Below are 12,176 nucleotides of genomic sequence, written 5' to 3' on the forward strand. Positions count from 1 at the left end.
TTTGGAACATATAAATGTTAATATCTTTTCCAGCCCTAAATCTATAATGCTGACTCCCAGCTATTTCCCAGCTACATGTCTTCCTATGTTGTACTGTGGCCTGTTAATAAAAGTAGTATTGCGCAAGTTTTAATAATCATGAGCAGTCAGTGAGAAATACCATTTATATTTCTGCTATTAATGGATAACTCACTAAGCAATTTGTTAAATGCGTTCCTTTGCAAATGGAAGGAAACTCTGATTTGCAATTAAATGACTGCATAGTTGATTCCTAACAATAAATTTAGCTCCCCCTTTAATGAATCTTTCAGGAATTTTTCTAAAGATATAGCTACTCCCAGCTGAAGCTAATTTGAAGACTTCAAAGGCCCCTACTTTAAAGAAATAGAATTCCAAAAGCCTGAAATAGGGTCTTATTTTTTTTTATCAGATATCTTTGATGTTATTTCTTCCAATGTTACTGCTTGCATATTATCAATATATCATAGCATTGGTATAATCAGGGCAAAATCAAGAAACCATGCTAACAAGACTCAGGGTTTTTTTTAATTTTGTTTTAAAGAATAAATCAAAAAGTAGAATTATCCAGATGCAAATTAAATCACAAGTATGTTCAAATTTTACACATTTGAATTACTGTGGGAAGAACTCCTTGGATTTTGGGACAGTTTAAATTATAGCATACTTTGGAAAGAAATGTAATTTTTCACTTTTGAGTTCATTTAGTAGTTTGAAGTAGATTACCAAAGTGTTGTCAAGTGGTAACCCTCAGGGGGATATATATTAGATAAGAAAAAAATAATGTGTAGCAGTTATATTATCTCTCTCAGACTCATTTTTTGATCCATAAAATGAGGAGATTAGACTAAGTTATTTATAAAGTACTTTCCACCCATAGAATCTTAGACATATTACTTGGAATTCTTAAAAAATTATTCTCTTAAATAAGAAGAAATAGCAGGGCAAAATTGCTATTATAGTAGCCATATACACTAGGTGTTTAAGGTAGAGAGGAAGAAATTAAACAGTCTGTCTTCAAAAAGTCTATGTTTTATCCCAGAAAACAACATGTAAAGAAACAAATAGAAAAATATAGATGATAATTTTATTGGGGGGGGGGATTTGCTAGGGATTTGTAAAAGTAAGACTAGATTTTCTGTACAAAATGGCCCTTCATCTGAGCTTTGAAGGAAACTAGGAATTCTATGAGGTAAAGAGGTGAGGAGGGAGTACATTCCCAGGAATGGAGGCGGGACAGGAGTGTGGAAAATCATGGAGATGAGACATAACCTCTCATTTATAGGGAATATAAAGCAGAACAGATGGACTAGAATGTAAACTATGTGGAGAGTAATGGGAAATAAAGTCTGTTTTGATGTCTACTAGCTTTTGGATCTGTAGCTACTCACATAACTTTTCAGTGCTCCTAGGAAACTCTACTAAAACTAAATTACAGATGAGCTTCTGCTTCCCATCTGTACAATTGGAGAGTTTCCACACTAGTCATTGCCTATATCAAAGAAAATCATTGATAGGAAATGTGTAGGGTAAGCACCTCTCCTGCAATCATGTCCATGTATTTTCTTTTTTCCCTACTATTTATTTTCATAGCAAAATTTTGCAAAGATAAAATGGAGTATAATTTATGGAGTATAAATTAAAGTAATTCTACCTTAGTGAGGTATGAATTAATGAAAAATTTCCACAAAACCGAAGAGCTTCATTTTGTCCCTGTATTGGGTCCCTGCAAATTATACAGGCATCCTCTCTGATCATTACTCATTTGTCCAGATGACAAAGTGTTATGTGTCTTTTAAGATGTATAAAGGCTAATATGCAAGAAGATGATTTTTTTAATGATTAAATCTTTCCAGTGAAACCTTGGGAATATAAAGCAAAAAGTTTTATTAATTCTCTTTTCATTATGTTCCTCATTATTTCAGAAACATGAGCGTTGGCCAAATTCCTGACAAAACCATATAGGTTATTTATTTACCCAACCAAGAGGATATCTTATTGTCCTCGGGGAAAAGAAAGCTATGAAATAATAAAATATGTGCGTATTAATTCCTCACTGGAAAATCTTTGTAATTGTCAAGTTTGTTTGCTATTTTATTTTGAGAAGCAACTTTTACATGAAAACTTCAAACCAAATATTGTATATTAGTGAAATTTTATACTCGCCATTTGGAAAGAAAAAGGTCTAAAAATGTGCTCAGTTATTGGTATTATATAACATTTATTAAGCACTGAGAGTGTGCCTAGTGCTGTATATAACATATAAAAGACACAGTCTTTGCCTCCCAAAGGTTGTACATTCCTTAATAATCCTCATTCTTATAAGCCCATTTTATTCTTTATATATGTTTGTTTATAAGGCATAAGAAAAAAACAGTTCATTGCATTTTTCATTGTTACTTAAATATTAAATATTGTCTAATACATTTTTCCAATCACACCAAAGATTACGTACATCTTTTCATTTTTATACAAGTTTCCAAAGTACAATATACATTATATACTGGTTTGGTAATTAGTTCACAAGATTTGACCACAATATTCTTGTAGGTTGGTTTTGTCAACAAGGAACCTACTATGTGTCATATGCAGGACTCCAACATTCATGAATTATTGCACCACTTCACAGAATACTTGCTTGTTGGAGTCTGCTACCAGTAAGCCATGAAACATGTAGGTTAGGGATTGAAACACACTTATTAAACTAGCCTTGCAGAAAGTCAGATAGCAGCATGCCCTGAACTACTAATAATAATTTATGACCAGCTAGTAAGGAAGGGTGCCAAATTTCATCTATTACAATTTGTTATACAGATTGTGTAGTCTAAATGAGGAGAGTACAGGTAAGGAGGACAAAAAGAATATTTTAAAATTGTGAGTTGTTAATATTTTCTGCTTATCTGCAAGGCTGTTTTAAAAAACCAGCTGAAATCAAAATTAGATCTACAAAGAAAGATAAAATGATTATAAATTTAGTTGTTGGCTAAGAATAACTTATTTTAGCATATATTTCTCATACAATTGCATCTGAATATTTATTTAAAACACTTAACACATACACATCCAAAAAGGGTGACCCAATATTCAGAGAGGTCAGAATTACATGAATTTTGCTATGAGGATATCAGTCCTCAGGCACAATGAACTTACTGTATTATTTAGAAAAAATGCCAGAGAGTATAGCTATATTCCTGCTATGCAGGAACGGCAAAGGAGAGCAACTTGCTGTGTAGCCACTCGAGAGAGCATCCTAGTTCAGAGATGCTGAATGGGTTTCAGTGGTGTTGTACAGGACTAAGGAGTCCTGGCATCACTCTCCTGCAAATGAAGAAATGTGGGAGAACTAGGGAGAGTTCACAAGCCAAGAAATGTAGAGGTAGGAGAAAGCTTTGTGTCTGAGGAGAGATAGAAACAGATCCCTTACCTCATCTTCTCTAGATTCCAAATTCCTAGAAGCCATTATTTATAGACACTGTGCTCTCTTCTTTGCAGTAACAAAGATTAGCATGGGTCTCTCAATGTAATAACCTCCTGACCAAAAATAAAATTGCTTTGGTGATATTTGTCAGGTTGATCTGGAATGATCCCAATGATCCCAAAGGGCTTTGAACTTTGTGGAAATCTTTCTCCTCCTTTTTATTCCTCCACATTACTCACCCTTATGCTGTGGATCAGTGAAGAGTCTGAATTTGGAATCAAAGAATGTCAATTCAAATCTTAGCTCCGGATTTTATTGTGACTTTGAGTAATTCAGGTCTTTTCTAGGTTTCATTTTCTTCAATGGCAAAATGAAGGTAAAGATGGTTTCCAGGGTCCCCCAAAAGCTATAAATCTATGAAATCAGACTAACACATGTGAAATTGTCTATTATTTATCAATGACACTTGTTTTATTTTCTGAGGTTGCAGTGAAAGTAAATAATCAGCCCAGTTTTCTCTAACTTCTCTCATGGCAAACACACATGAGAAGACACATGTTCTCACAGACTCTTATGCCTCTAAATAAGAGACATGGTCCCACTGTTCTGTGTATATAGGTTTTAGACAACTCCAAAGAAGGGACAAAAAGAGATCAGGATTTCTAGGAAAAAAGTGATAGCATCTTTCCTATTGACCTTACACCTGGGCAAGGAGAGATAAAAATGGCCCTGGCAAATTTGTGTAACCTTTTCTCCTCAATTGAAAGCCACAGAACAAGAATGCAGTATTTTGGCTATTCTAGTCCCCATGCTGGCTTTGTTTCACATGAAGGAAAGAATTATGGGATTGAGGCTAAGACTGAGTGAGGAGGGTGGTTCATTTCTATTTCTGCATCTCAACAGGAGCTGATACACTTGGTTGGAGTGGGGCAAAAGTGTCCATTGTGTCCAGATCAATCTAAAATACTCCAGCTTTCAGACTGATGAGATGCATTAAAAATAACCAGGAAATTTATATCTATAGACAGAACTTTTATCCTTTTCAATTTTAATTCATAAATCCCTATCTTTGTACATGAAGATTTAAATATCATAACTTAAAGCCCATGAATATGACTTTGCAAACAAAGTTAACATGGCTTTTTCTTGAACTAAAGTTTAACCATGAATAAATAAGCCAGTTTCAAATGTGTCAATGGACTAATTTAAAATTTACTGAGCACCTTCCTATCCTACATAATGCTTATCCAGGAGATGCAATTAAACACATGAAATTATATATAATTACTCTGGAGTTTTTAATAAGATGAGTGATTAGGTTAATATTGATACAAACTGATAATCTTCCCCCTCACCAAAAAAGAATTGTAAGAATCTATCACAATTGGACAGAACCATTTTTAACACTTCTGTCGATCTTTGTTTCCCTTTAACCTATATAACTTGAAATCAAAATTGTAGAAAGGTCATTGTTTCAGTAAGATTGTCAAATTGTTCACCAAATTATAACAAAGATAAAATACTGATTGGAGCTTTTTGTATATTGGAGCTATGATACTTTTCAAGTAAACTATCCAAAAATATAATGCACTGTAAGCATATCTCCAAAAATTACAAGAGGGAAAGGGGAAGGGACTTTAGAACCGCAGTATCCAGTTAAAGAAGTATATCATTAAAGCACTGAAAACAAGATGAAAGCAATTTAAACTACCAAGATTCATAATGCATATTATGTGGTTAAAATATCAGAAATGAACTTATCTCTCTCTCCTTTGAGGCAGAAAGACATGATTCAACCTCCCTAGATTATATTAGTAAAGAAAATAGTGCCATGGGTACAAATAGGAAGACCATTATCAAGATCGATGCTCATTGCCCCTACAAATAAAGGAATTTTATCTTTTGGTATCCATGATTTTTAAATGTTCCTTTTCTTTAAAAAACAAAAATAGTCTAAGCATTTTATATATTATTAAACACAATTTTTGAATGTGTGTTTGTGCATGTGTGTGCACATGTGTGTGTGTGATGGGATGGGGGAGACTGTAAGTCTATTGTGTTTGATGCTTTAGTCAAGTAAGTTTCCAGAGCAAATTTTCCTGCCAGACCCTGATTGAATTGACCTATTCCTCCTTCTTGCAAATCAATAATGAGCAGAAGCAAGAGGGGTACACAGTGTAATAAAGTGGAGATCTGCCAAATGGAAAAGGATTTGCACATGGATGGCAATGAAGGTAGAAGGGCAAGAATGAATAACTAAGAGCCCATTAGAAATTTCAGTATGGAAATAAAGTCCTTTTAAGGATACATGACCTGCTTCTATTGGATAATCAAGGAATATATGACTAAGTAAAAATATACTACATTCATGTTTCTTTATATTTTAATATCTCCCCACCTCCCCAAGGAGATGTATATCAAATATCTTTATTATAACATAATTGCCACTGCCCGTTCTCATAAAAATGTCACAAGAGGCAAATGCACACTTTTTTCTTTCTTTCCTTTTTTTTGCTTTGATTTCAATTAGTGTCACTGCTAAAATGTTGCATTGTTTTGGTAGGAAAATATTGCACTTCTAAAATGCATAAAAATTTTGACTGAGTTGACTTGAATAGGCATATTTCTTTCTAAAAGTAGACGCTTTTTTGGAAAATTATCTTCATCATTTACAGAAAAACCATCATATCACGTTTACTCCAACAAATTGTTAGTATTTTATCACAAGATGTGAAAATACCAGAGGAGATATCTGGAATTATATTCAGCAGAAACAGTCCAATGTACTTGGTCCTCTTTATAGAGTCATGACTTCATTGTACAAATGGGTACTACAATGACCAAGATGACCGTGCAAGTAGCGGCCGCAATCAAGGCAGCAATCTTGCAGACTTTTGCTCTTCGGAACTCAGCCTCTTTACGTTTTAATAATGAATCATAGCCTGGAGTATAAATATCTTCCATCCAGTATTCTAAATTATTTGGGTTTAAAGATTCTTGAGTCTAAAAGTAAGAGGGATAAAAACAAACAAACAAACAAATCATGAATACTTGGAATCATTTTAAAAAGCACAACAAAATGTTGACATTTGTCAGTCCTGGTGCTTTTAATGTTAGTTTTGCAACTAGCTGCTACTGACATTAAGCAAGTTAACATTGCCCCCTCCCCTAGCTACCCAGTTAGAAAGGATACTGTTCCATCCATTCACCACACCTATCAAAGTACATTTACCCCTCCTCCCTCCACCACAAATTCCATGAATTTTCCAAAATATGAAAACACATTGGCCATATCTCTACAAGCAAGTGAAATGTTCTCAAGTGCCAACTTACTATATATATTTTATCAAAAATCCATCTACATCTGCTCTTCCCACCAATACAGTACATTTGGGGAAGGTTTTTCACACCTGGGGTATTCCATTGAAAATACTGAGTAGAAACAGGAACATAGTCATTAGGCCAACAGGCCAGGACAGAATTAAGATCACACCTAGAATGGTACCATTCTGAACTATTAGAAAACATTTCTTTTGAAAAAATCAATTCAAAATTCTGGAACAATAAAAAAGCAAAATAACTAAACAATTCAAATGAATCCTAAGATCTTAGAGCTGGAATGGACCTCAGAGATCATGGAGTTCTAAATTCTCATTTTACTAATGAGAGAATGGGCCCATGGAGTAAAAGTCATAGAGTAAGTTACTGGCAGAGCCAGGACAATAGAATCTGAGTCATATTATTTACTCTTTACTATTTTGTACTTTCACATAGGCAGACCTGAATGCAACTGCAAAGTCAAAGCCATATCATTTGTTTGATTGATTCCTTAGAAAACCCTACACCCTCAAGTTAATCTATGAATTCTCCCTTCCAGTCTAGTCTTAGTTATGATTGAAAATTCCTTTCATCTTCCTTACCCCAAAAGGAAATATTGATAGCATCAAGTCTCTTGGCTTTACTAAGAATCATGAACTCTTTTAAGGAAGTATCTTATTTTTGATCCATATTGCCTGTGTTACACTTTACATGGATAATCTGAACCATGAAGCACTCTTACATACAATAGAATAATTTCCTTATTTAGTGATAACAGCTCTATGATGTATGAAAGCCAAATAGAAGCAGCTCTATTTTGTACTTTTAACTGATCTTCAACTAAAGTCCAGAAGCCAGAATTTCCAAATGTTGGGGATGATCGGGGTTGTTTGTTCCTATTTTTGAAAGCAAATAACATTGTGGCCATTGCTTTTTTCTATGCTCAAAAGCAGGGGTGCATTAAAGTCTACACATTCCTGCAGGAGCAAAAAGTAATGTTAAACTGTAAAAGGTTGCTTCTCAATGACCGCATTTCAACAGTCCTGGGACATCAGTGTTGTATTATCCATTACCCAAATGAAACTTCCCCTCACTCCAGTACTCCATTCACCTATCCTTGCTATATCTAATTGCCAGTATGTTTACTAACATACAACACAGAAGATATCATTAAGAGTTTGGTGAGGCTATAGAGATAGTTTTCTTCTTAAGCCCCCTCTATTTTCCCATCCAAAGTTATAAGGAACAGGCCCATTGGTACTTTTTATGGCTAGAAGAGATTAGAGCCACACTGGTCAGAAAATCTGGAAATGGGGCTTTGGTGAAGGAATAAATCAACCCTGTTCAATTTCTAGCCTTAATAAGCTTTCTGACTCTAACTAAATGGAAATATTGGCTAACTGAAAATTAGTCAGTATTGGACAATTGGGGACTCAAACACTCAGACTTTCAGAATCAGGTTCCTGATATAAGGAAGATGAGAAAAACTAAGTAGTATCAGAAAGAAACTATTGTAGCTTCACCTTTTTCTAGCCCCCCAAGAGGTCAACAGTTATAGAGGTGTCAATAGTAGGTGTCATTCCTGCTGATAAGCCTGCATATCACATGAGCATATGATTCTTTACCTACGAACACCCATGATGAAGCACATAGGGAATTTGGGATTCTGTCTTGGTGAGGCATGGAAATTATAGGGGAGAAATGAAAATGGAATGATTTTTTATAAATGAAATGGACATCATGAATGCAGTAAAAGACCATGATTCAGGAGAAAGAGCACATTGGATTTAGAGTAAGAGGAAATAGGCTTGAATCCCACCTTAGGCAAGTAAGAGCTAGTAACTGGTAAATCACTTACCTGCCTTCTATTTTCTCATCTATAAACTGGGGATGGGGATTGGAATTGATGACTTCTAAGGTCCCTTCCATCTTTAAATCCTGTGATCATATATCTTTAATCATGAGTGTATTTCATTGTTGTTTAACCCAAGTTAATTTCAATGCCACTTTACTGTATTTTCATAGAGTATATAAGAATGGCTGAATTTGACTATTTAATTGTTTGATTTTCCATTTTAGATTTTAAAGCAAAAAAAGAGTGTTCAAGATAATGCAGTCTGGCCACTACTATGTAGGTACTTTAGAAGGTTTTAACTCAAGGGATACTACCTATTTAATCCCCTCTCTTTTCATCGCATTCCAGCAGAACTGGAATTCCCCCTAGGGATCACGTCTTAGAGTTAAAGTATAAACTGTAGAAGACCCAGATCAAAGGCACATATATTACATCAAGATGATGCAACATCCAAAAAGGAATATAACTCAAAAAACTGTAGGATAGTATTGTACACAACATATATATGCAATAAAAAGTGTTTTAAGTTATATAGTCAAGACTAACTTGGCTGATCCTTTAATCTGCCAAATGCACCTTGGCATGTACAAAGAAATAGGCAGAATATGATAGGGAGCTTTTATTCTAATTTTTTATGTAGTTGTAAGCCTACAAAACTTTGTTAACTGGGGGGCAGCTGGGTAGCTCAGTGGATTGAGAGCCAGGCCTAGAGACGAGAGGTCCTAGGTTCAAATCTGACCTCATACATTTCCTAGCTGTGTGACCCTGAGCAACTCACTTGACCCCCATTGCCTACCCCTTACCACTCTTCTGCCTTGGAGCCAATACACAGTATTGATTCCAAGATGGAAGGTGAGGGTTTAAAAAAAAAAAAAACTTTGTTAACTGGCCCACATGATTTGTTAGTATCATCAACGTCATCTCGACACATTATTTATACTGATGAAGTGAAAAGAGCTATATATGAAATCAGGAGGCTTGAATTTAAAATCTGGTACTAATACTTATTAGTTGTGCTACCCTTTTTACTATTGTTGTTCAGTCATTTTGAGTCCTGTCCAATTCTACATAACCCCATTTTGGGTGTCTTAAAAAGATATAGAATGATTTGCCATTTCCTTTCTAACCTATTTTTACAAATGAAAAAATTGAGGCAAATTGTAGCAGTCCACCCCTATCTAGGGACAAGGGAAACAGTTAGAATGTACAGAGTGTACAGAGTACAGGTTTAGAAGAGAGCATGCTCAGTCTTGGCTAGGAAAGCCTCTGACCCTTGACCCCAGCTTCTCCAAGGTTAGGTGGGAAAACAGGTTTTTTGTGTTCATCTGGCTAAGATAAACCACACCTATACCTTGTCGTTAACCAATGATAATCATCCCTATGTATTGTGTATATTTGCATATCAAAGAGATTAAAAGCAGAGCCACAGCAACCTCCACCCTCTCTTGGATCTCAGCTCTCACTGATGTCTGTCCTTGCTGGAGCTTGGCCTCCAAGGTCCATCTTTAATTCCTTTCCTTCTCTACCTCTCTCACCTGGGACCTGGCCTTCGGCCAGGCACTTTCATTTCTCTATCATGTCTCCGACCTGTGTGGTATAAATTTGGGATCACTGGATGACTAATGCCTTGTGTCATCCAGATAGATCGGGGTTTGCTGTGGCTCCATTATAATCAATATGGCCTAGTTTCTGACTCATTTCTGCCATCTCATATCTATAACTTGGCTCCGCCATGCCCCTCGCGGTATCCAAAACTTCTATCCTTTTTCTATCTTCCTACCTTGTGGCTTCTCACGGGCCAAGAAGTCACACAAATGAAGTTAAGTAACTTTCCCAGGGTCACATATTTAGAGTCCAAGACCAGATATAAACGCAGGTCTTCCTGACTTCAGGCTAGGCATTCAGTCTATCCACTGAGTTACCTAGATGCCCGTGTGACCCTTTGTCAGGACAAAACTATCTCAGAGACTCAGTTTCTTTATCTATAAAATGAGAATAAACACTTGCTCTTTATGCTAGTACTGATTTGAAGACCAATGAAAGGGCATATGTAAAGCATCTTGTTAACCCCACTCTGTTAACCACCTTCTGTACTTTGTACATATATATGTATATATTATATATAAAATTACCTACCCTATTTTTGATTTGGATATATATGTATATATATATATATATATATGTGTGTGTGTGTGTGTTTGTGTGTGTGTATGTACTTTTAATACCCACCTAGTTCTTGCTTTATATATATATATATATATATTTATTTATTATTAATATCTATCTAAATTTTCACCCTTCTCCCTGCTTCCTAATGATTATACAATGTAGTAAGAAAGAATTCTATAAGTAGAAGGAACTTTGAAAGTTGTCAGATATACACCTTCACTTTCTAACTAAGGAAATGAATTCCTATAGTCCTCAAATGCCTTGCCCAGAGTCTCAGGTTTAGTGTATAACACAGCCAGGATCAGAATCCAGTTTCCCCGACTTCATGGTAAAATTTAGTGACCTGACTACCATTGTGCCAAGGATAATACAGTATACAAGAAACTTTCCAAAGAAAGAATGAGATTCCTACCTTGTCCAAAACCTTGGCATGCAGATATGAAGGGCCAACTAGAAAGATGATGTGATATGACATATACATGTGGGATATGATAGATACAGAAGTGGTAATAAATAATAATAAACTTCACAATAATCAGATACCACAGGGGATTTTAAAATATTTCTGGATTAATATAGAAAGATCACATTTAGGATGTCATCTCATATTTACTTATTACCTACCTCAGATAATCAACAAACATTTATTAAGCACCTTCTGTGTACAGAGAACTGAAAAAGTCTTTGGGTAGGGAGAGGAGAGAAGAGAGGGAAGATCAAAGATAATTGAGATGTGACCTTGTCCTTACTACTCTTCTTCTAAGCTTAAAATAAAAAAAAAAGTTTTTAAAGAATTTAATATAAAGAGTTAGCATGACTACCCCCTACATTATGGGAAAAACACATGATACTTGAGCTGAGATGTAAACCTACAATTGGTAGGAATTGTAGCCTATTGTTCTTTGTATATTCTATATTACCTGAAATAATACCCAACAGTTTATTTCTTTTGGCACTCATCCTATAAGTTCATGAGTCCCAAGACCTCATGGTATGGAAAAGCTCATCATTGATGCAGACTGCCAGCTCATCTATAATATCTAGTCTCAGAGGGTTGCTGGGGCTCAGAGGAGTTAAGGAAATTCCCTGTGATCATGTAGCTAATAGGCAGGAATTGTCCCCAGGTTTTTTACTCTCCCTCCAATCTTCTTTCATTCCATTATCCTGTCTTTTCACCTTATACAAAGGAGATGCTTAACAAATGTTTATCAAGTGAATGGATAAACCCCCTTAGTTTTAATTCACAAAAATTTAGACCTTTTAGTTTTGGATTCCCTTTATTTTATGTGGGCCTTGTGAAACCAACCTTAAAGGCTGGGTCTCTAAAACCCAGAGCGAGTCTTTGTTGCTTCCATTCCAGTGACTGCTACTAAACAGGGACATTCATTCACTTCCCTG

At 35.3% G+C, this 12,176-nt stretch overlaps 1 protein-coding gene across 4 annotated transcripts in view; it reads right to left on the reverse strand.

The window, feature by feature from the left end:
- Positions 1-1,885: 1,885 nt before the first annotated feature.
- MINAR1 (membrane integral NOTCH2 associated receptor 1) overlaps positions 1,886-12,176 on the reverse strand; it is a 44,914-nt gene continuing 34,623 nt past the window's right edge. For all 4 annotated transcript variants that reach the window (XM_007479290.3, XM_007479289.3, XM_007479288.3 and 1 more), the window contains exon 5: positions 1,886-6,439. In XM_007479290.3, coding sequence (XP_007479352.1) covers positions 6,242-6,439 — 198 coding nt within the window. In that variant the 3' untranslated portion in view covers positions 1,886-6,241. The remainder of the gene's footprint in view (positions 6,440-12,176) is intronic.

The sequence above is a fragment of the Monodelphis domestica genome, chromosome 1 (assembly GCF_027887165.1).
Source record: "Monodelphis domestica isolate mMonDom1 chromosome 1, mMonDom1.pri, whole genome shotgun sequence".
NCBI classification, from domain to species: domain Eukaryota; kingdom Metazoa; phylum Chordata; class Mammalia; order Didelphimorphia; family Didelphidae; genus Monodelphis; species Monodelphis domestica.